Below are 25,161 nucleotides of genomic sequence, written 5' to 3'. Positions count from 1 at the left end.
GTATTTACATTATAGAGATAATTTGAGGCTCCAGCTTGTGTTTCTTTCCCTGCAGAGGATTATTCTTTGCTCCCAGCACATGATTAAGATAGGGACAGCCGAAGCCGGTTTGGCTCAATGGATAGAGCCTGGGGACCGAAGAGTCCCAGGTTCGATTCCGGTTAAGACCATGTACTGTGGTTGCGGGCTCATCCCCAGGAGGAGGTGTGCAAGAGGCGGCTAATCGATGTTTCTCTCTCATCGATGTTTCTAACTCTCTATCCCTCTCCCTTCTCTCTGTAAAAAATCAATAAAAAAATATATTTTATTGATTTTATATATTTTATTTATTAAGGCAGATCGCCTTAATGTGAGGAGGGACTGAACTGAATAGAAATGGTGTGGTCTAGTTCCTGTTTTCTTTTAGGAGGACGTCCTTTGTGCCTCCCACCCAAACTCTGTGGTATTTACTAGGACATCACTGTTTCTTGGGCTCAGAACTGTGCTTTTTTATCTTCCCAGACCCATGGGATTTCAGGAAGTTCTGCTCTTCTTCTCAGCTTCCGGACAATAGTTTACACATTTAAAAATGCCTCAAGGGCAAATGCAACACTACTCACTCGTCTGTGCTTTCATTCTTTGTGTACTCATCAAGGTAAAGCGCCTGCCGTGGCGTCTTCACAATGTTTCCAAACAGATGTTTTTGTATGTTTTCCCAGTGTTTCTAGTGGTTTTTCTGAGAGGGTTCATCTGCAATAAGTTATTCTGCAATTGCTATAAGCAAAATCCTCTTTCATTTTTAAAATGTGTATTTATTGCTTTGAAAATAAAAGCACGGTAAGAATTATGGCATAGGATAATGTAATACCTGTAAAAAAAAAAAAAGAATGTACAGTTCTGTTAATGGGAGGGTAAGGGACATTTTCAGAGTGGAATTGACACCTGGGGTTTTAAGGATTGTTTAGGGCTCATTAAGCATTCAAGGAGAAGGAAAAGTGTATATAAATTCTACAAAGCATAGGGCATAGGAGAGGTTTAAGTTTCAAGAATTTCTAGACTTTCCTGAAACCTTGCCAGATTTTGTCTGGATGATGAAATGCATTGTTCATGGAGCAAAGACTGCTTTACGCCTTACATCATCTGACCCTGATAACATGCAGGATGACAGACTGTCTAGCTGGTGTCTGAAAAACCACCTAAAAGGAGCACCATTCATTTTGGCAGTGGGAGCAGCACCGATGAAGTCCCAAAGGTGAGAGGAAGGAAGGCTGACCAAATGAACTGAGAAAGGGTCAACCAAAAGGCAAGGAGGGGAGGCGCGAGAGGAGAAGGCTGGAAAGGTAGACTGGGGTCCGATCCCAAAGGCCTCCTACGCCAGTTTGTCATTCAAAATTTAACCTAAGAGCACGTGAAAACATTGAAGAGCTTTTCCCCACGGGTCCAGTTTACATTGCCTTTTATAGAAGTTGCTCTTCCTCTTATGGGCAAATAGGTTGGAGGGAAACAAAGTTGGAGGCAGGGAGACCAGTGAGAAGGCTGTTGCATGCATCTGCATGAGGGATGGCAGTGAAGGGGAAGAGGTGGATTAAAGAGAGACCTGAGAGTTGGTGCCTGGCTAGGAGTGGCAGGATGGGAGTAAGGAAGGAGAGCTTGTACCACGGCCTGATAGTTGAATGAGGAGATGTTGGAATCCCTACAGTGCAAATGCAGGACCATTGGCGGGCATGCACTTAAATGCTTTCTGTTTGAAGTGCCTGCAGCCTATCCAAGTACGAGAACCTGTTAGGCAGCTGGATATTTTGCCTCTGGACTCGGTAGAGAAATCTGGGCTAGAGAGGAAGGTTTGTTAATGTTTAATAAAATTATAATGATTGAAACGGTGGAGATACATTTGCCTCGGGGGATGTGGTAGGGTGAGAAAAGTTTTTCAGATGGGACTGTGAGGAGCTCAAATATATTGAAGAAGGCTGAGCAATAGAAACCTTCATAATAAATGAGAACATGCAGCCTTGGAGAGAGGAAACTCAGAGAGAGGGATGTCTCTAGAGCACATGTGTCAAACACTAGGCCCGCGGGCCAAATCCGTCCCACCAGGCCTTGCAATGTGGCCCGCACCGCGCTGTCATCACTGCACTCCGCTGCGTTTCCATCACAATGACAGTTTATGACTGTTCAGTAAACCATTCGGCCCGCGATTTAGGCTGGATTTTAGATTTTGGCCCCTTCTCTGATTGAGTTCGACACCCCTACTCTAGAGCTAGAGAGGTAGTTGCTGCCCAGACAGTTACCTACGAGAGACTTAAGGAACATCCATCGGCTTTAGGAAAAGCGGGTCCCTGCTCTCCCTGTTGAAGGCAGGAGAGTTAAAGAACGGGTGGGACACAAGGAGAGAGCAGGCACAGATGACAGCCTCTCCCTGGGCCTTGGTTCCCTGGGCCACGGTGAAGGTGTGTGGGACTCAGAAGTGACATAAGCTGCCACAGGGCTGGATTCTAACGCAGACGTGTATTTGTTTGGCCAGGGCAGTATTCCACATGTATTTCTGATCAGCCGGATACAATTACATAGACAGATGCCTTTCCACATCCCTTGGGGCAGATTAAAAATCTGCCTTGCTTGGTTTTAGCCGGGTGAGTTTGCTGTGTGATCTAATGCTGTCTACACACAATCTACATGAATCCCCATCAAGAATAATGATCTACAAAAAAATCCACTATCTTTTATATCACGATGTGGCTTCTTAAGACTCTGTTACTAAAATAATTTGAGATCCAGGAGGCAAAAATTCTGGGGAAGTGATGTGTGTCTTCAAAGGATTGTGGGTTTGAAACAGTGGTCGGCTTTCCTGTTTCCCACCGGCAGCTCTGGCACAGGAACGAACGCACACCTAACTCCGGGACAATTTCATGGAGGGTGGTGTTTGCTTGAGGACTAGCTCTGATGATTCTCTTCCTTACCGTGGAGGATGCTGCGTGAATTCTGCCACGTACAGCCTGAGATGTCCCCTGGGCTCCCAGGCCTCTGGCGGCCTTGTTCCATCCTTTTGATGGTGTGGCTTCCTCTTTCTGGGAAACCTGATTCCTCCAAAGAGGACCCAGGATGTGCCCTGAGATTTCATGCTGAGTCCTTGGAAGAAAACACATGGATGGACAAGCTAGCAGCGGGAGGGGCAGGGCGGGACGTGGGGAAAACTTGCAGACCTTGAGTCTTGCAGAACTCCGTTTCTGCCTTTAAATGAAACTTCTGGTTTCTGCCTTTAAAAAAAAAAAAATTGTCTTGTTTCAGTAAATGACTTTTTCATAAACTTGCCTTTCCTAATTGTGTATGATAAATGTTTTTATTCTTCCAAAATCGAATACAACTCAAATAGCAATGGATTCAGGAGTTCATATGACAAAGAAGAGGGATCTGAACGCCACAGGCTACGATTTTCAATAGTCATAGCTGTGATCTCGGCCTCCCCTAAAACTTGTGGGAAACCAAGGGAAAAGGCAACAGTGTAGGTCGCACAGCTAACAAGCAGCAGAATCAGAGCTAGATGAGGTCTTAACCAAACCTCATCTGCAGCCCTTCTGCACAGGGACATCCTTCCGCCCTGGGCCAGAGCTGAACCATAAAGTAGAATGACTGTTTTACGCAGCTTGCTTCTCTCCGCCACCTTTGCTTTATTATCTTTGTGTTTTCTCTGCTGGCCTTCTCCTCTGCCTCAAAAAGCACTGTGTTCAACACCTTTGATTCGGCATGTTGCACTCGGAAGTGCCGTGTGAGAAGCGGCAGACTGTGGTTTTGTAACCTGCCTTGATTAGGTTGCAGAGTTATGCCCCAGCTGTGTGGCTTCCTAAACATTTACAGCTCAGCAAGTCTGCAGTGCTGTAAGGTCGTCTTGTTTTATGGAGCGGGGCCTTTTGCACTCTTTATTGTATTACGGGCTTGATCATCCTCAGCAAGAAGAGGACCACCTACCGTGTCTGTCTGTTCAGCCAAAGCAATGGCTGGTGAAGGCCATGCTCCGTGGCCCCCAGAGACTGGCCAGCCGAAGCCTTTAGAAAAAATTGACTTGCGTTATTTTTCACGCAGGTGTTACATGCTTTAATAAGATCCCTCGTTGTTCTCTATCCCAGAGAGCACTGTGCAGAGAGTCTGACCAAGAGTTAGAAACCCTCAGGCCTGGCTCTGGTGCTGCCTCTAAAAGCGTGTTCACAGACAAGCGCTGGGCCTCCTCTGCGAGACGGTTCAGAGATGAGCTCTACGGTCGGCTCTTCTGCAGCTCTCGGGATCCTCGGGTCTCTTTGTCACGTGCTCTGGCATTTCCAGCCTGCGTCCTCTTCTTGGGTTGCCAAGGATTAGTGCCGTGTAGGAAGGCTCATGTTCATTCTGCAGGAGGTGGTGCCAGAGTTTTTAAGGACCAGTTTATACTTGTAGTTTATCACCAAATCCCAACATCTCGAGGAGTGAATTGAAAGGTGAACAGGCCTCTCACAAAAGAGGAAATCCCAATGGCAATGAAGTGAGAATGTGCTCCATATCATTACTCACTAGAGAGATTAAAATTAACCCTCAGTGAGAGGCACCTGAACACCCACCAGAATGGCTAAAATAAAAAATCTGACAATAGCAAGTTTCAGCGAGAGTGTAGGATGGAACTCACATACATTGCTGGTGAAGTACATCATGGTAAAAAACATTCTGGGGGGGAAAAAGCTTTGTAGTACTTCCAAAGCTAAATTTACACTTTCTCTGTGACCCAGCAATTGTGTTCCTACGTTTATATTTTTAAAAAACTATTCCATATGTCAACCTAAATGCATGTACAAGAACTTTTTTGGTAGCTTTATTTATAGGAAGCAATCCAGATGTTCAGCAGCAGCAGGATGCATAAATGGAATGCATATAATGGAATACTATACATCAAGAAAATGAATGAATGGCTCTGGGTAGCAACATGGGTGAATCTCGCAGCATTGTGGGTCAGAGAAAAAAACAGATATAAAAGGATACATACTGAGTGGGTTCATCAACGTGGAGTTTAAGAACAGGTAAAACTAGTCAAAAGTCATAGAAGTTAGAATAGTGATGACCTCTGCTGTGAGAGGACATTGACTGGGAATGGGCACTAGTGATGTGAATGTTCTATGTCTCCACCCGGAGGACAGATAGATATATGTAGATGGACACACAAGTAGAAAGTCACTGAGCTGCCCACAGAGTGTATACTAAGGGCCCAGCGAACGAATTTGTGCATCTTGAAAGGAATTGTGGACCGTGAGGCTGTGGTGGGCACAGGGGCGGGTCTTGGTCCACCCTCCTGCTGCGGTGCCTGGCCCCAGATCTGCTGGCAGCCTTGCTCCCGCTACCGCCGTTCCCATGTGCTTAGGGCACCAGCCCCTCACAAACCACTGACGGCATGGAGTGATTGGGGCCGGTAGCAGGTGTGAGTGGTGGCTACTGCCCTGATCACCCCTCAGGAGAAGCGGTAGGTGGAGAAGTCCTCAGGCAGCTGCTACTTACACCTGCTAACAGCGCCGAGCCATCAGGACTGACACCGGGTACTGGCAAAGCGTGTAAGCCGTGGTTCTGGCCCTGGCGCTGGCAGTGGGTGCAAGCGGGGCTGGTGCCAGCAACAGATGCAAGCACCAGGTGGGACTGCGGCGTGCAGGAGCAAAAAATATTCAGTAACTACCAGAGGCTCATTGCAATGACAGCAAATGGCACCTGCCTTGGTCTGGCACCCCTGCTCACCTGCTCCACTATCTTGCCACTGCCGATGCCCCCCATGTTCTGCGCTCTGCCACCTGCTGCTGACACTCGGCATGTTCCACATGCGCCCCCTGGTGGTCAGCACACGTCTTAGTGACTGGTTGTTTGGTTGTCCAGTTCCACTGTTCGATCTATTTGCATATTAGGGTTTTATAAGTTTATCTATACCTATATGTAGATATAGATAAGCTTATGCCCCGATCAAAACAATTGAGAAGAAAGGTGGGTTTGAATGAGTCACCTGAATGTGAGCCCATGCACTTGGTGTTCTAGATCTAGGAGCAGTGGGGCGGTGGGGGTGAGGGGAACCAGAAGGAAATAGTTTTCAGCACGGCATTTGTTAGAATGTCTCTCTTGGATCGGTCCGGAGCCAGTGGTGTGGGCAACTTCTTTGAGAAGCACAGCAATTCAAATTTTATAATTAAGGAATCTGGAGCTCAGGTGTGCCAGACACTCTTCTTTCTAGGAGACTCAGTCTAGAGGTTTCCTCCCAAGTATCATGGCTTTTATCCACAGGGGTGGCAGCTAGAGAGACGGCCCAAGCTCTGAAGACGCTGGCCCAGGCTGCCCGTGGAGTGGCTGCGTCGACGAGTGACCCCGCAGCTGCGCACGCCATGCTGGATTCTGCTCGTGATGTGATGGAGGGCTCGGCCATGCTCATCCAAGAAGCCAAGCAGGCCCTGATTGCTCCTGGCGATGCGGAGAGTCAGCAGCGGCTGGCCCAGGTGAGGCCGGAATGGGGTCCTCACTGAAGTGGGTGTGTTAGCAGGCTCCCTCCTGGCATTCTTCTTCTGGTGTGAACACTTTCCAAAGTGCCATAGCAATGCCCCCTTACCTACATAATACTTTTGAAAAAAAAATTTAGTATGTTTTTATTGATTTCAGAGAGGAAGGGAGAGGGAGAGGGAGATAGAAATATCAGTGATGAGAATCGTTGATTGTCTGCCTCCTGCACACCCCCTACTGGGCATTGAGCCTGAAATTAGGACATGACCTATGAATCTGGAGGACAGGAATCAAACCTGACCTCCAGATTCATAGGTCAGTGCTCTACCACTGAGCCACACCAGCCAGACCTTAATACCTACTTTAGTAAGTCTTGCCTAGTAGCCAACATAGTGTGTCAACAGAGAGTATTGGGGACTTTACTTTGTTAAAATCTGCCCTTGGAGCGTTAGGAGTCAGGACACAACCTTTTTGCTTTGGACCTACATATGCTCAAGGGTATTCCTCTTCCTAGCCTGGGAGATAAGGTAGATGTACTTGATCTGACCACTCAGAGTTTTAAACTCTGACTCTCTACTACCTCTTAGGAGGAGTCTTCAACTACTTGACGCACCTAGTTGGCTAGAAGAAACCATCTGAGCGAAGCTCTGCACTAGTCACTAGGAAGAAGATGCTGTAGATTAAAGGGGTTGACATAACCCACACTTTAGATCTTGCCCTTTAACTGAGGACACCGAAGAGTACAAACAGCGAGTCCTCAAACAAGCCTGAAAGACATCCTGTGGGCACCTCCCGGTGGGTCTGGAAGTGCTCGGAGCCGTCTACCTGCCCATGGGCAGTGAGGCTTGGGGCTGATGACTCAGAGGGTCGCTGAGCAGAAATCAGCCACAGCTCCCTTAGCTGCAATACAGGGAACTCAAAGCCTGCCTGCTTCCACCTCTGTAATCTCTGCAGGGCCCACAGCAGGGGAGTTCTTTCTGTTTCTCTCAGTGTTAGACATCTTTGTTTAGCACCTGACATGATATTGGCAAGCTCTGAGTTTGAATCGCAGAGTCATGCCGACATAGCCTGGCTTTGGGGAAAAGCAGGGTGTACTGTCTCAGCGTGTCAGCCCCTTTGCCAAGACAGGATATTTACCGCAGCGAGAGGCCAGAGGAGTTTTAAGGGTAAACCGTGTCAGGAAGATGCTGGTGGACCATGGCCCCACCTCCTTTCAGCTCTGCATACTGTCATTGCTCGTTCCCAACGCGTGTAAAAATGTGCGGAAAGCCGCTTTCTTACAGAGCTTCTCTCCTTCCGTGTATGCAGGTGGCCAAAGCCGTCTCGCACTCCCTGAATAACTGCGTGAATTGCCTCCCCGGACAGAAGGATGTGGACGTGGCCTTGAAGAGCATCGGGGAGTCCAGCAAGAAGCTACTTGTGGACTCGGTGAGAGGTTTGGGGTTGGGGAGGGGCCTTACGGAATGGAGCTCACTGTGGGGTGTGGGGTGTGTGTGTGCACGCGCGCGTGGATCTTCTCTCCTCCAGGGGGCCTCGGAGAGCCACCCTCTCCTTTAGGAGGCTGTTATTCCTGCCCATCTGCCTTTTCCTAGTTTGGCTTCCTGCTCAGTGACGTTTCAGGTGGAGCTTTTAAAGTTCATTTTTTCTTGGAACACAGTTGCCATTTGCTATTGGTCATCCCGTGAGATGGGAAAAGGGGGAGTAGGTGACTATCTGACCTCTCCTCAGGGCATCTGGGGCAATGACGATCAGGCAGTGGAGGGGCATGTGTCCAAGACTCACTAAAGGAGAGGCAGTGTGAGGGGTTTCACCTGGGACCTGTTCCCTTCCCTGTTCTGTGAGCCTCCTTCTGGGAGGCTGGCGCCTGTTTATCTTTGTTTCTTTTCTGTCTGGTGCCCGGCATGTGCCAGGTGTGCAAGCAGTGCATTCGGTATGACAGTGAGAGTCTAGCCTCTCTCTCTTTTCAACTTCTCGTGTACAGTCATAGGTCTGCTGGTGACGCTTCTGTTCTGTAGCCAAGCTCTATTATGAGCAAAGGCCACTCATAAGAATGGATGGCTGTTAGTTTGGAAGAATAGGATGGGAAGGTAACTGGCACCAGTGTTTTAGTTCTAGAGAGCCAAAAGTTTGAGGGCTTCTGTCTGAGAGAAACAACACAGAGTTGTGCTTCAGAGAGTGAATCCTGGAGGCAGATTGCCCCAGTGTGAGTCCTGACTGTGCCACTTCGGAGACCGTCGCCCCTTACTATTTTTAGAACCACAGTGTCCAGCACTGAATAGGTGTTCAATAAATGTGAATGAATGCACATATGTTAACGTGAGCGCAGGCTACACAGAGCCTTCAGTCTCAGTGACTCAAAACGCATCCCTGGAGAATCTGTCTTCGTCCTTGGTCCTTTTCTCTATCCCTCTCAAGCAAAGTGAACTTCTCTTGTCCCCCGCAGTTACCTCCGAGCACGAAGCCGTTCCAGGAGGCCCAGAGCGAACTGAACCAAGCAGCGGCCGACCTGAACCAGTCCGCAGGGGAAGTGGTCCATGCCACCCGCGGGCAGAGCGGGGAGCTGGCTGCGGCCTCCGGGAAGTTCAGTGACGACTTCGATGAGTTCCTCGATGCTGGCATTGAGATGGCGGGCCAGGCTCAGGTGGGTATGTGTGTATTGAGGTGTAGGGGGTGCAGTCTGGAACTGACCCTCACCTCTCTACCCCAAGGGACAGGCCGCCCTCGAAGCCGATTGGGCAAATGGGAACCGGGAACCTGTCCACAGGCCACCCTGCTGCGTTCTTTTTGCCGCTCAGGAAGCTCCGTGATCTCACAGGAGTGGCATCCCGAGATGCTATCAGCTTCTGTGTGAAGTGATTCTCGGAGATGGGGAACGATTCCCACGGAATTCCAGCAAAATTTGCCACTTTATTTGCATATTTTTGGAGGAAGGGTGGTAAGAGGAGGGAAGGTGTTTAGCTGAGACTAGTATAGCTTCCACATCCTGAGCTTTGAGTGTGGTCATAGAGTGAAAAGTCGTGTTGATGAGGTTCAGCGGGCCCATCGAAAGGGACTATATCTAACACTGAGTCAGAGGATTAAAAATCACCTCCTCCAGATGAACAGATAAACTGGTTTAGAACAAGGGAGCATGACTGGTCTGGTGTCAGCCTGCAGAGCTGTTTCCCCTGAGCTCCTGCCATCTCCCTACCAGAGCTACTCAGGGTACTTCTTGCTCTGTTATCTACAGAGGCTGAGAAATGTGCCCTCTCCCGGGTCAGGAACTTCCGGGGCGCAGTCAGCTCCGACTGTCGAGACGGGGCTGGCCGCCTGTGCCAGGCTGAGACGGACGGCCCCTTGACAACCCCGGCATTGTTGAGCAAGACGCTGGCCTGTGGCCTGGCCTGTGCTCTGTGCGTGTGCTCACTCCCCCCTCGCTCCCCCTCCTTCTGATGCCTCCGCTGTGAGATAGCACAGCGCTTGGCTGACCCACTTGGGGAAGCATTTCTGTCCTGTTTTGTGACTCTTGGTCTGGGTATCTGTCTGAGGAAGCGTAGATACCAGTCAGTGTCCCAACACGTTAGGCCTCTGCAAACTAATTGGGCTTAGTTCAACTTCTGTAGATAACTTGCTTCTATCCCAAGATGCTGCTCCCAGCTCTCTGACGGCTTGCTAGGAGAGATGGAGCAACTCTAGTTACTCTGGCCCCCCTTGACCTTCCAGACCAAAGAAGACCAGATCCAGGTGATCGGGAACCTCAAGAATATCTCCATGGCGTCCAGCAAGCTGCTGCTCGCTGCCAAGTCTCTCTCTGTGGACCCAGGAGCCCCCAACGCGAAAAACCTCCTCGCCGCAGCTGCAAGGTAAGAGTGGAACGAAACGGGGGTTTCGTGTGTTGACAGGAAGGGTCCGAGTTTGCGAGATGTGCTGGCATCCTGCTGCTTTTGCTGAGCAAAGGAGTGGGGTCCTGGTGCTGCCAGAGGGGGAGCCCTGAGTGGCGAAGACTCTGAGGTTTCAGTAAACTGGCTCATTTTCATGCGCCCTCCCCTCCGCAGGCACCTGTCTTCTCTTCCAGCCTCTTCCATTGGCCTTGCTTAGACTTAGACCCTCAATGATTTATAAGTATGATGGCTTAGGTCTATTTTTTTAAATAGTGTTACATTTTTCAGATTATGAAAGCACTATGTTCTTGTTGAAAAACAACTCAGACCATACTGAAGAATATTAAAAAAAAGGGGAAAAAAAAGAAAAGAAAATGATACTCAACTATCCGTTCCTCATTTCTTGACCACTTGCCTGTCCGCCTGGCAGCAGTGTTAGTTAGATGGACGGAAGCATGTTCAGTCTGCCCCATGCAGAGTGATTGTTGCTTAGGGTGAACGGGGTGGCCGTGAGAGTCAATTGTTCTTGGAAACAGATGAAAACAGGAACCTGCGTTTTGGATGATGTGATTGTTCTTCTTTCCTGTTGTGCCCACCCAGGAAGTGGGTGACACAATCCAGTGTCTGTCCCAGGGCCCCTGTGGCCATGAGTTCGGTAACCAGTGAGCGAAGGCTAGCATGCAGAGAAACTGTCTGACCACCAGGAGAATCCTCACGTCCCTCTCCTGACCCGAATGGGAGGGCATGTTCTGCTGCTGTGGCGGTGTGGGCAGGTTTTCTTAACATCACTTGGCGTCTTCACACGTACAGGAAAGCTGGCAGCAGTAAGGGATTACATGCAAATCCATTAGGCTCTAAAAAACCTAATTGGGAACTTTTCGAAATGGGCAGATGACTGGTTTTTAAAAAGCATGGCTTAAATTCTACATTGTTAGACTTGGTTTTATGCGTTTACTCACTTGTTTTTCTAAGTGAGTAAACTCATAAAGGCTGCTGTTTAAGTTGTCAGAGTCAGGAGGCCCAAATTGCAGCCCAGGCTTTAATGCTTACTAACTGGGCTACACCGTCGGGTCCCTCCACCTGCCTAAACTTTCCCGTCTGCAAAGTGGGGGCATGCACATCCTCCTGCAGGTCTTCTCAGTTCTCAGGACATGAGATACCACGGCACTAATGGTGACAGCCTGGCTCAGGTCCCCGCATGGCTTGTAGTGCTCTTTTTTGGGGGGTGGATTAGACATATCTGAGCAGTTCCCCCGAAAGTCCTCGAGTTTCTTCTTTTATTCCCAAATACATACTTTAGCTTCAAACAATAGCTACAGCCATTAGGAGACTGGGAAAATACCCTGACGTTTCCCAGCTTCCATCTTACGCTGTGTGTTGTGATAGTTCCAGTGAGTCTCTCCCTGGGCTGGGGCGGGGGCGAGGGGGTACGTGCTGTGCTGTGCTGTGCTGAGCAGCTGTTTCTGGTCTAAAACCCTCCCTCGATTGTTCTTTTTTCCTACATAGAACCTTAGGATAAGGCAATTGACATTTCCAGATATCTGATCTCAGATGTTTTTCATTATCTTCAGTTTTTTTCATCATTTCAGAATTACAGTTTTCAGAATGTATTGTTCATGCTCTTAAATTGTGGGGAGAAGGGGACAGTAAGAACTGCCCTTTTGAAAGCCAGATAAGGAAGGAAACACAGACCCCCGCACCACCACCACCACCACCATCACCGAGGAATGTCACAGTTACCTGGCTCTGTGGGGACCTGAAGGCCCCCTGGTGGTGACATTGAGGGAAGGCTCGCAAGACTTTTAGGTGAAAATGCTTTCTTCGCCTATGCTGTCCTGGCTTTTAGCCTTCTACTGGGAGTTCCCAGCCTGATGGTGCTATAGCCAGGTCAGCACTTAAAAAATCATTATGTGAAGTGATTATCTCAGGATGGAACTGTTGCAAGAAGATGCTGGCACATTCCTGCTGGCTTCTTGGCACGTGCTGGCAAGCCCTGCTCCCGGGGTGGTTTCCCAGCCAAGCTCCCGGGAGGTCAGGTGAGTCAGGCAGCCACCTCTTGGTAAAGCTCTCCCAGGTTGGGCTGTATTCATTACCCACATTTGTACCACAGGCCGGATGGATGTGGGATAGGGCGGGCGCTGGGCGCACATTACAGGTAAGACAGGGACGGTCCTGCTGGAGTTGGGCAGGTGACATGCACCAGCAGCCTGAGCCATCTCAGCCTCCCAGTGGTGCTGAGCAGAGGTGCACTTGCAGGTAAGCAGCCGGAATGGGGTCACTATGACCCTCTTTTTCAGCCCCACTGCCTTCCCAGCTCTAGAGACAGCCAGTCCCTTCCTTCAGGATTTTGGTCTCCTCTAGAATATTCTCTTCCCTTTATCCAGATCAGGGTCACACGCAGGCCTGGCCCCAGTCCATGTGGAGCCTTCCCTGCCATGTGGAACCCGTGCCCGTGGTGAAGGCCTCCATTACTTTTCTCTCAGGCTCCCTGGGAGTCCATGCATCTTGCCTCCCGGAGGTCCAGGATCCATCATGGCCTGCCTGGTGTCATACCCCCACCACCTTCTCTGTGCCTTGTCTGGTCATTGTCTTGCCTCTTCAACCAGACTTCAGTTGTATTTTTTTTTTCCTGGAGTTAAAATGCCTGGTCTTATTTACTTTATTTTTTATCTTTATTGCTGAGAGTATTGCAGATGTTCCCCCTTCTTTCCTCTAGTGCCCCTCTCCTCCCAGGTCCTGCCCCACCCCAGGCCTTCACCACACTATTGTCTGTGACCATGGGGATGCATACATACATAAAACTTCTTTGGTTAAGCTCTTCCTGCCTCTCTCTCCCTCCTTTCCTCCGAGATTCACCAGTCTGTTCCAGGCTTCCGTGACTCTGGATCTATTTAGTTGGTCAGTTTATTCTGTTAATTAGATTCCATGTATAAATAAGATCATATGACATTTGTCTTTCTCGGACTGGTTTATTTCACATAATAATCGCCAGGTGTCTCTATGTTGCCTCAAAGGGTAAGAGATCCTTTTTATAGCTGCATAGTATTCCATTGTGTGAATGGACCACAGCTTTTTATCTACTCCTCTGCTGATGGGCATTTGGGATGTTTCCAGATCTTAAGCTATTTTAAATAACACTGCTTGAACATATAGATGCATATATTCTTTCTGATTGGTGTTTCGGGTTTCTTAGCATATATTCCTGGAGGTGGGATCACTGGATCAAACGGCAGTTCAACTGTGTAATTTTTAAGTCCTGAGCCTTGTGCATAGCAAGATGCTGGAAATACTGCGGGTGGATTTTGGTTTGCTATTTACTCCCTCCCTAAGCACCACCTCCCTTGAGGGAGGGAAATGTTTGATGTTGCTTTTTTCCCCTCCAAGCTTCTTGTTGGATATTTAGTGCCTTAACTACATAATCAAAAGCACAAATTGGTGATTTTTTTCCTCTCACTTCTAATCCAGTTCCATGTCTAGCTAAAATTTCCCACCAGAGCTCCCAAACTTAAGGTAAATCAATTCAGTATCTCTAAACACTAAATGATTTGTATGTTAGGAAGCCCCTTTTTAACCTCTGAGGTTGTAGATTCCAATTTTTTAAACAACTAAGACTAGCTGGATATGCCTAGATTAAGAATAAAATGCTATCTAGAGATTGTAGAATTATGGTCATTGAACTCTTTTATATTCTTTCAAATAAAGTTGCATAGGTGTGATCATTTTAAAAATCGTAGGGAAGAATAACTACAGTTCAGGCCTATTGAGATTGAGATTTATATAGAGCAGATACTGCTAATTTAGGCCAAATTTTTATTGATAACATAAGTTGGTTGATTCATAACTTTTTAGTAGATTTACTAAAATTTTAAAATAAAAATGTAAACCCCTAGCTGGTTTGGCTCAGGGGATAGAGTGTCGGCCTGCAGACCAAAGGGTCCCAGGTTTGATTCCAGTCAAGGGCACATGCCCAGGGTTGTGGGCTCGATTCCCAGTAGGGGACATGCAAGAGGCAGCCAATCAATGATTCTCTCTCATCATTGATGTTTCTATCTCTCTCTTCCTCACCCTCCCTCTCTAAAATCAATAAAAATATATATATTTTTTTAAAATGTAAAATCACTGTCAACATTTTTATATATTTGCAGTTGTGGGCTCAAACTGTTTTGTAAAATTTACTTAATTGTGTGTCATGAATATTCTTTTATGGCATTAGAATTATGCTATTATACCATTTGGGGCAAAAGTAGGTTTATAGTTGTTCATATGAAAAGTAATACAATGATTAAGTAATAATACAAAATAAACTCTGTTTTGCTTACTCACAACTGCAAGCCTGTTTTTGCCCTACCCTATGCATTATGACTTTTAATGGGCACCTGGGATACTGTTGTGAACAATACATTTGTTTAGTCAATCCTTTATTATGGTATATCCCTGTTACCTCTAATCTTTTGCTCTTATAAATAACTGCTGTAGTTTGAAACATAACAATATTATTTTTCATTGTCACAGCTATATAACCATTTGCCTTTGGGCCACCTAGTTGATGAATTGGCACTGTAATCCAGAGGCTAAACTGAGTGACGGGGATAAATGATACTTAAATCATGCTCTTCAGTCATGGATCACTGTTACCCAAGTGGCTCGTTCAGACTGCAGTGTTGTGCAGGCACTTTTATGGATTTTCTAACCACAAACTGGTTTTGTTGTTTTAATTCCCAAATTCCTATTTGAAAAAAATTTTTTGTCTACAAAATAGTTTAAAAAGAATTAGATGATGAACAGTGATATAGTCTTTGGATTCATCAATTGTAAATCCTTAGTTTTTAAATGGAAAAATCTTCACGTAAAAGGTAGGTTTAAAAAAAAAAAAAGATAAATAGGAAACACTGAGAGAAATAAGTTAAATGGAAAGCTGTGTGATAGTCTCCAAATGATCAGGTCATTACAGTTCAGGACACTCTCTTCCCTTTGTCATGTTGGCATCATCAGCCTGTCCACTCAGCCACACAGAACGTGGTGTGGGGCCCTCTGAGGGACGCTCTAGTGGGCACTCACGGGTGCATCTCCGAGGTGGTTGAAACTAGGGACTGCCCTGCCATCCCAGTGGTCCTTGTTTGGCTTTGCCCAGTGATACTGTAATTACATCTTTTTCCCCAAATAAATAAACCATTAGAGTTAATGTGGCAAAAACCTGTGTTGGGGGTTCTTTCTTGAGTTCAAGAGTGATTTTCTTCTTCCCCTCCCCCTCGCTAAATTTTAAAATTCAAAGCATATCTCCTCATCAAATAATTAAGCTGATTACCATTGTACATTCCAACATCATTTCCATCTAATTTGATATTCTGTGGGAAGCTGCAAAGTGAATTTAACTAATAAAATGAGCTATCTCTTGTATTAGGCAGTGTTAATAATTAATAGCAATATGTGCCCTATTTTTTGTTGTAGTTCTCTGTCAGCTGCAGTGGTTAGTAACCATGAATAGGTTTCAGGCCCTGCCAGGAGTGTGGACCGGTGATGACCCGTCTGAAAAGAGTTTGAGTTAGTTAGGCATGGATTTCAGTCTGTGTCTGCTCCTTACTCATAGCAGCACCTTAGGGAATGAGCTCAACTCTGTTTTGTTTTGTTTTGTTTTATTTATTAAACACAAAGGTATTCAGTTTTAAGAATTAGTATAAAGCTATAGTAATCAAAGTGATGTCGTATTGGTGACAGGTTAGACACATAAATCAGTGGTATAGAATAAAATCCAGAAGTAGATCTGCACAGATATAGCCAAGTGATGGTCAACAAAATTGCAAAACCAATTCAATGAAGAAAGGATAGTCTTTTAAACCAATGGTGCTGGAATAATTTGACTTCCAGTCCTTGGGGGGGGAATCTGGGCTGCCTTTTAAGTTCTAAGAAGAATAGAAACACATGTAAAATCAATCATACAAGTATTAGTATTAACAAAGAAAGTTGCTATTTTAAAGAATAATTTTGAGATAGCATCTAGGAACTAGTAAATTATATAGAATTTAATGGAAAGTGGGGATTTAAAAAATTATGGACAGTTTACTACTATGTCACTGTGTCTAAAAATATACAAACTATTCCAAACTATACCAAGGCTACCCAAAATAGCCTTGTTCTGATAACCTTATTCTTTTGGGGCTTCTCATAATTAGTGTTAATATGATCTCTTTGCTATTTGCAACATTGTTATGAATTCTTCCTTATGAATATATTATAAGAGGTCTTACTGCCTTAAGAGAACTTTCAGTAAATCAAATGAATAATTGGAAGCAAGGCAAGGGGTCTTATTCTGTCTTTCCTGGGAGTGGTTTTTTTTCTGGTTGTTTAGTAGTAAAGCTCTGCTGGGGTCCCCAGGCTACAGTGAATTCATTGTATTTCTAATGAACCTGCAAATTATCCTTGGAGAAATTACTGTTGATTTTTTAAAACAAAAGTACCCATGTTTTCTGTTCTGGTACAGAGCTGTGACAGAGAGCATCAATCAACTCATCACACTGTGCACCCAGCAAGCTCCCGGCCAGAAGGAGTGTGACAATGCCCTGCGGGAACTCGAGGTGGGTCCAGGACAGGCCTCTGAGCATCCAAGAGTGTGTCTATCTGTCCTCTGCCCATGGGGTCCGTTCCTTCTCTTCTGTGTTGTCTTTTACCTTCCTGGGAGACTGTCAAAGCTTACATTTCGTCCATGTGGGAAAAACCGAAGAAAGATTAGATTTGGTGGGATTATCACCCCTGCTTCCCCTTTTCCCACTAGCATGAGAGTTATTTTGTTAAAGGATTCTTTATTTCAAACTGAAAGAGGCCTACGGTATTGGGTGTAGGTTGGAGATGAGCAAGCTCTACCTGAAAAGCTTGGGAGAGGTTATTCTGAGGCATTTGAGAGAAGCTGAAATAGATGTGCTTTCTGAGTAAAAATGATTTCCCCATATATTTTATTTTGTAACATGTAAGGACCACATAAAACAAAACCCAAAGTGCTACTCATTACCATATGACCAAGGTGCCCATGGGGTAGAACACAGCATAGGTACTTCTACATTTATATTTATACTTACAGTTTATTTCTAATTTAAAATTGGTTTATGCCCAACAGTATGCCTACTTGTATTAGGTCTAGTAATAATTAATGTCGTTTTCTAATACTTTTTTAAATCGAATTTATTTAAACAATACAACAAAATTTAATCAACAATATAGTTGCCGTTGTTTTCTACTACTTGTGCCCAATGCTCAGGAAGCATTTTAATCCCTCTGTTGTAAAATTCTTGTGATTTTGATGCAAAAAATTCGGTCAATGCATTTTTGAGGCATTCTTCATTATTAAATTTTTTTCCAAGAAGAAAGTTTTGCAAAGAACAAAACAAATGGTAATCGGAAGGGACAATATCAGGAGAATATGCAGGTTGAGGGAGAACTTCCCATTCCAACTGGCGCAGTTTTTCAGCAGTGATTCTTGCAGTATGCGGTCGTGCGTTATAGTGGTGAAGAATTACGCCCTTCTGATTAATCAGCGCGGGTTCTTTTTCTCTTAAAGCTTGGGCTAACCTTTCCAATTGGGCACTATACACTGCACTTGTAATGGCTTGGTTAGATGGTAAAAGTTCATAATGAAGAATTCCTTTAAAATTCCACCAAACACACAACGTCACTTTTTTCGCATGCAAGTCAGGTTTTGGCGTGGGCTGCGGAGCCTCATTTTTGTCCAACCATTGAGGCCGCCTTTTCAAATTAACATACAGCACCCATTCTTCATCTCCGGTAACAATTTGCTCTAAAAACGGCCAATGGTTTTGACGAGAGAGGAGCGAACTGCAAATTGTGACTCTTTGATTACGGTTGTTGTCGGTCAACTCATGAGGAACCCATTTTCCAAACTTTTGGACTTTGCCAAGAGCACGCAATTGATTGGAAATTGTTTTCTGTGAACAATTTAAAATTGTCGCAAGCTCTTGTTGGGTAATTTGAGGATTTTGCACCAAAAGAGCTTGAAGAGCTTCTTGATCAAAATTGGACACACGGCCTCGACCACTCTTGTCATCTAACGAAAAATTTCCCTCGCGAAATTTCTCAAACCAAAGCTGGCATTTTCTGGCGCTAACTGCATCTTGACCAAGAGCACTGCAGATGTTTTTTGCAGCCTCACTTGCTTTTCTTCCTAATTGGAACTCGTAAAGCATGCCGTGCTGAATATGCTCTTCATCCGCCATCTTCTTAGCCCTAGTTTTGCAACAAAAACCAAACCAAACACAAACTTTTTCAAGCAAAACTTGTTAATTGCACTTCACACGTTCTGTAGATACCACGTGTTTGAAGGTTATGTCAATACAAGTCAACGCCAAGCAAGATTTTAAACGAATGTTTAAAAACGACATTAATTATTACTAGACCCAATATATAGAGCAGTCTTAATCAATCGAGGTTCTATTGAAACAGCTAAATGGATGTCTCAGTAGTTATGAGTTGGTTGTACCCAATGTACCTTGAGATTTCTGGGTGATTAACATGGATTTGGCCAGGTAAGAATACCTCCCAGGCCAGTATGGGGTTTGATTGAGGCTCAGTCTGACGATGGCCACAGGCCATTGTGTGCAGCCAGAAGTGCTGGAAGTGAAAAGTGGCTTTGTGAAGGACTGAGGCATTCTGAAAACAGCGGAGAGTGCTTCCTGCGTTGGGTGGATTATTTCTCAATTCTGGTCTGTTCACATTTGCAAATATAAATATGTAGGCTGTTGATCTAAATGAATTATTTTGGCCTAAGCCCGTGGTTGGCAAACTGCAGCTCTCAAGCCACATGTGGCTCTTTGGCCCCTTGAGTGTGGCTCTTACACAAAATACCATGGCCTGGGCAAGTCTATTAGGAAGAAGTGGCGCTAGAAGAAGTTTAAGTTTAAAACTTTGACTCTCAAAAGAAATTTCAATCGTTGTACTGTTGATATTTGGCTCTGTTGACTAGTGAGTTTGCCAACCACTGGCCTAGGTGCAAATGGATTCCTTGATGGTATCCTTGGTTGCCAAAATTATGACTATTTCAGGATTGCTGTTACTAAAACAATTCTGATTATACAAGGAGTAAGAGGAGGTTCTTCAATGAAATGAACTCCATTATGCGCCCTTTTTCCCCTCATATCTCTGAGTAACTTGGCAGTTTCTACCATGACTGCCACACAACCTTTTGCAACTCAAATGAGGGTACCCTGTCTTTCTATTGGCTGTGCCCCAAAGGATGCTGGGTCCTCGTGCAAAGTTTCTCTCAGCAGAGAAGAGATTGAATAGCTATATCTCCAGACTTTCCAGCCTCAGAGGTCATTATAACATGAAAGCTAGGACTCACTTTTAGTGAAGTGGAAACAAAGACAGAAGTGGCAATCCCTATATGCAGTTCCTTGATGGGGACCTAAGCAAGAGGGAACATTTTCTATAGTGTTCCAATGTAAATAAAAAGAAGCAAGCCATCCCACTGAGCACTGTGGGGAGTTACCTTCTTTCAGGACTACCATTAAAAGGTTCCAGAACTGAAAACAGTGGGCTCTACTAATCATGAAGAAATTAGTGTGTTCTTAAAATTGAAACTCCTTATGGTTATCCAGCAAAGAAATTATACTAATTTACCATAAACACGTTGCCTTGCATTAACTTACAGATTTCTTTAAGAAAAAATTCTCCCTGCTCTGTAGATACTGTGCTTCTCTGTCGAAATTGAAAATAAGATCCTCCTCTACATCAGTAATAACCTCACACACACACACACACACACACACACACACACACACACACACACCTCCATTCAATGTTGTCTTTTTAGCCGGAAATCTGATGTCATGAATATTTTGGTATAAATTCCTTTCAATTACCTAGTGAGTGATGTGACCAGAATCTTGCACACGGAGGGAAGTTGATTGCTGGTACGTTAGGTTGAATTTTTCTTGTTCTGTAACACATGCATGCTTTTTAAGTTGTGTTCTCCTTCTGTAGACTGTCAAGGGGATGTTGGACAATCCTAATGAACCTGTTAGTGACCTCTCTTACTTTGACTGCATTGAGAGTGTGATGGAAAACTCCAAGGTAAGCCAGCCTGTGCACTTAACATTCCTCCTGGGTGTGGGAGGAGCTCAGAGGTGCTTCCAGTGCATCTGCCCGGAGCTGCTCTGTAGTGCTGCACATCTCATGAAGTCTTCTCCTGTAGCCCTGGCCTCACATGCTTCTTTAAACATGACCATGAATCTCAGGACCCTTTTGGTTAAACACAGAATGCAAGGCCCCACCCCAGAGTTTCTGATTCAGTAGATCAGAGGTAGGGCTGAGATTGTACATTTCTGACAAGTTTCCAGGTCCTGCCCCTGTGGTCTAGCAGCCACACTTTGAGAGCCACTGCTTACACCTTACCACAGATGGGTTCTACTATGAATCGAATCATGTATTTTCTTTACTTCGGATTGAACTCTGGGGGAAAGTCCTTCAGTGACCCTGGCTTATATGAGCTCCTCTTTAGTGTTCTTGCCATCCATCCACAGCAGCCATTCTCAAAGAGAGTGAAAATGCCTGGGGAGTTTGTTGGATGCGGGTAGAAAAACCTAAGATAATACAACAGTTTGTGCCCCGCCCCCCAAACTTAACCTTATTCAACAAAATCTTATTTCTTAGTATTTAATTTGATGTGGGTGGCAGTTATGGGGAAAATGTTAGGAGTAGTAATAATTTTTTAAAAGTTGAGAACCCATGATGGTAATATGGATGTTTTTGAGACTGCCAGAATCTGGTTCAAATGAAATGCGAGTGAGTGAATGGATACTGAGCAGTGACAGTCTGGCTTTGCTTGTTTACATCACTTTAGCCTCAGGGAGACATCTCTATTGGCGGTGTCAGGACAGCCTGCTTTGCTTTGGGCGAAGACTAGGGTTTGTCCTGCCCAGCATTCTTTATGGAACCACAGGTTGCCTAAGGGAGGATACAGATTTTTCCTATACTTAGAGCCAAAGAAGGATGCAGAGATAGGAAGAGGAAAATACTGTATCTGAAAATACCCTCTAACTTCTGTACATTGCAAGTCCTTAAAAGATGCTGGATTATTTTCTATCTCCAAACAATTTTAGGGAGTTTCTTTTCATCCAGCCTCGGTGGCTTATTGACGAATGAAGAGCTCTGCCTTGCGTTCTAGACGTAGCAATCCCATTGCCTCTCCGTTCCAACGTCTGTTATCCTGGAAGGTAGAACCAGGCCTCGGGGGGCCTGGTGAGGCCCACAGAAGACAGAATACCAGATAAGGGCATATGCCCTACCTCTGCCCATGACCTTCTTTGTGACCTTGTGCCTGGTGCTTGGCCTGTCTGGGTCAGATTCTGAATACTGAAATCCTTTTTAGCTGCTATTTGAAAGACCTCTGAAGAAAATATACCAATGATTTTCAAAATATGGGAAAGTATAATATTAAGGAAACCTTATTAGCATTCATATTATATATACTTCATAAAGACATTTAAATTTTACTGTAAATAAGCCAGATAATACCAGGAGGAGTGTGTCTTCTGCTTTCTGGATATGACTTCATCTACAGCTCAATGGATGTGTCTGATTTTTGTATTCTGGGAATTTAGAGTTCTCAGTCCAGACCATTCCCCCTTGGGATGCCCTGTATAGATTTTACTTTATTGATCTGAGTATATTTACTGCTGCTTCTTGAGATATAGGTAACTTTTGGGTGAAAGGTTTATATTTTTATTATTCATTTCTCTTTATGGAACAGAAACAACATAATTGTCTTGAATCCTTTATGAATGCAAATAAAGGGAAATAATGGCCAATATTATAAATTAAGCATCCTTGAATGTTAATGTTGCAAGTGTAGTTTCCTTTACCCCATGATTTGAAGAATGCCAGTCAGAGAATCTTGCTGGTTATTTGTTTTGCAGGTTCTGGGCGAGTCGATGGCAGGGATTTCGCAGAATGCCAAGACCGGGGACCTTCCTGCTTTTGGGGATTGTGTAGGGGTTGCTTCCAAGGCTCTCTGTGGGCTGACAGAGGCAGCAGCTCAGGTAAGGACCTGGCTGGTCCCCTCCCCTGTGTCCTGTGCCAGTACCAGATGCCTGTGGGAGGGATAGGGGAGCTCCGGATGAGTTGTTTTTTGGGGAAAATAGGCATTGCATAGTTCAAATTCTCTCTGAGGTTTTAGAATTGCAGAAACCTTAATCATGATCCTTTTAGCATCAGAGGGAGAAAACAGTGCCGTCATGCAGGGACACCGTCAGGCATGTTTCTTGCTCTTCGACTGTCCTGGGCATTTCCAATAATTATTGGGCTCACGTGACCCAAGCTTCAAAATGTCAGCATTTACCTTAAAGGATTTATCATTTGGCAATTGCTTTGAGCCTAGATGATTTTACTAAACCAAAGAAAGCCATCCCTAGTTTGGGGGTGGAATTGCCTACCTTTATCCTACCCCTCACATCTCAGGGGAAATGAATTCAGTTTAAAATTCCTGCTCACAGATTCATTTTCTCCATTATTAGTCTAACGCAGTCGTTGACAAACTCATTAGTCAACAGAGACAAATATCAATGGTACAATGATTGAAATTTCTTTTGAGAGCCAGTTTTTTTAAACTTCTTCTAATGCCATTTCTTCAAAACAGACTCGCCCAGGCCATGATATTTTGTGGAAGAGCCACACTCAAGGGGCCAAAGAGCTGCATGTGGCTCGCGAGCCACAGTTTGCCAACCATGGGTCTAATGCATTCAGAGGGTTTAAAGAAAAGACCTCTTCCAGCCTCTTGCTCTCTTAGAGACTAAATATAACCTTTCCCCCCTGAGCCATTTTACTCATTCTTATTTTCTATTGGAAATGCTGGCCTAAAAAATAAGGATCGCTCAACAATGAGATATGAAACCCTCACGAAGGGCATGCTCCAGAGTTGGCTGACTCAGCAGCTCCATGCCATTAGCCTGCGCCCATGTTTTCCTGCCTCTCCCATCTGCCAGCAGGAGCGTCAGCTTCATGCTGAGGCTGGGTGTCCTCCCTCATGTCATTAGGTGACTGCCAGAAACAATCAATCTGGCTCTGTCCTTGTTCATGGCCCACAGAAGAGTTTCTTGATGATTTCTTCAGAGAAAGAAGGCTTTGTTCCCAGGAGCCTGCAGCAAACTCCCGAGCTGGCACTCATCTGTCCATCCCGAAGGCCTGATCACTCTGGTTACCTTGACAAACTTGCACTACGGAGCCCCCTAAGCATAGCTGCTGCGTGTACATTACAGGATGGTTGGCCCCCAGGGCCTCACCTGGGAGCCCAGAGCCTGAGCTGTGGTTTTCCTCCCCCTTTCCAGGCTGCATACCTTGTTGGCATCTCTGATCCGAACAGCCAGGCAGGCCACCAAGGCCTCGTGGACCCCATCCAGTTCGCCAGGGCTAACCAGGCTATCCAGATGGCGTGCCAGAACCTGGTGGACCCTGGCAGCAGCCCGTCACAGGTAACGCGGGGTCGAGGATATACGATCTGTAAATCCTTAAACTCTCGTAGGTAGGCCATGGGGAGTGGGAGAAGTGAGTAAAGAATACTGTTCTTACAGAGCTTGCAAAGCCAGCTCACTACAACACTGTGGATAGTGACTGTTGGGGTGGTCACAAAATGAGGTGAAAGTGGGAAGGCATAGGTGCTTTGAAATGGGATGCTGGAAGGCTGTTGGGGTAAAGCAACCAGCATGAGATTCATCGGGAGTCCCGTGATTCCATCCTGTTCAGGGACATCTGCTGAGGGCTTGTTCTGTGCTCAACATGGGTCAGCATGAGTCTGATCCAATCTGCATCGCCCTGGCACTTAGTCTGTTGGATAACGTTTGGAAAGTGCAGAAATTGAGCTATGATGACAGGGCCAGCGATGCACAGAGGAAGGAGTGATGAATTTTCTGAGGATCACATCACAGAGACGGTGGTGCTGAGCCAGGTCTCAAAGTCGGGTCATAATCCACAGCCCATAAAGGAGCCACTGACATTTGAGAACGAGACAGTATGTGACATTCCATGCTCACGTGGCATGGGCTCCCATGCACTTACAAAAGCAGCATGTGCTGGAGTTGGCCAATCTGGGTATCAGAGGCAGCCTGTGAGTGGCATGTTCATCCTGAGCTCTGGGGCGAGCATTCTTGAGGCAGGAGAAGGACCCAAGTGAAGGAAGCAGCACAGGGAAGACCTGGGCCTGAGGCAGACCTCCGAGCGGGCTTGCGAGGCGTCAGTGCCCCTGAGATTCCTTACCTCCAGTTAAGGACATAGGGGTGCTACCAGCCTCAGCAAAGTAGATCAGGTGGACCCAGGAGAGCAGTTTTGTTTTGAGGGGGGGGGGGGCGCGCAGGGGGAAGGGGATAGTAGATCCTAGAAGATCCCTGTCACAGACCACTTAATAAGAGGCCTACATGAGGCAGGAGCTATCGCACCTTGATGTCTGTCTGACTTCTCTAAGCCTGGACTCTCCAGTGTGCTAGCCACGAGCTGCACTTGAAATGTAGTTTGTCTAGTTTTGATGGGCTGTGGGTATATAAATACACACCGGACTTTGAAGACGTGATACGCTAAGAAAAGACTGTAAAAATCTCAATATTATCAAATGGATTACATGGTGAAATGAAATATTTTGGATACTTCGAGTTTAATAAAATATATTATTTAAATTAATTCCTCTTGTTTCTCTACTTATTTTAACGTGGCTGCTCGGAAATTACATACGGGGTTCCTGCTCTGTTTCTGTTAGGCTGTGCTGGCGTAGACCCTGGGCCGAGCACTTCCTCCCCGGGGTTCCACAAGACAGCTGACTCCTTTAAGACTGTCTGGAGCCCAGCCCACC

At 45.7% G+C, this 25,161-nt stretch overlaps 1 protein-coding gene across 6 annotated transcripts in view; it reads left to right on the top strand.

The window, feature by feature from the left end:
• Positions 1–25,161, top strand: part of TLN2 (talin 2) — a 401,618-nt gene that overhangs the window by 296,143 nt on the left and 80,314 nt on the right. For all 6 annotated transcript variants that reach the window (XM_036440039.2, XM_036440034.2, XM_036439998.2 and 3 more), the window contains 8 exons: positions 6,253–6,461; positions 7,771–7,890; positions 8,906–9,103; positions 10,165–10,304; positions 16,801–16,894; positions 20,310–20,399; positions 22,244–22,366; positions 23,651–23,794. In XM_036440039.2, coding sequence (XP_036295932.1) covers positions 6,253–6,461; positions 7,771–7,890; positions 8,906–9,103; positions 10,165–10,304; positions 16,801–16,894; positions 20,310–20,399; positions 22,244–22,366; positions 23,651–23,794 — 1,118 coding nt within the window. The remainder of the gene's footprint in view (positions 1–6,252; positions 6,462–7,770; positions 7,891–8,905; positions 9,104–10,164; positions 10,305–16,800; positions 16,895–20,309; positions 20,400–22,243; positions 22,367–23,650; positions 23,795–25,161) is intronic.

This window comes from Pipistrellus kuhlii, unplaced genomic scaffold (genome assembly GCF_014108245.1).
Source record: "Pipistrellus kuhlii isolate mPipKuh1 unplaced genomic scaffold, mPipKuh1.p scaffold_m20_p_1, whole genome shotgun sequence".
In the NCBI taxonomy this organism is placed as follows: domain Eukaryota; kingdom Metazoa; phylum Chordata; class Mammalia; order Chiroptera; family Vespertilionidae; genus Pipistrellus; species Pipistrellus kuhlii.
The sequence above is the reverse complement of the archived record's forward strand: the minus strand, read 5'-3'. Positions and strand labels throughout refer to the sequence as shown.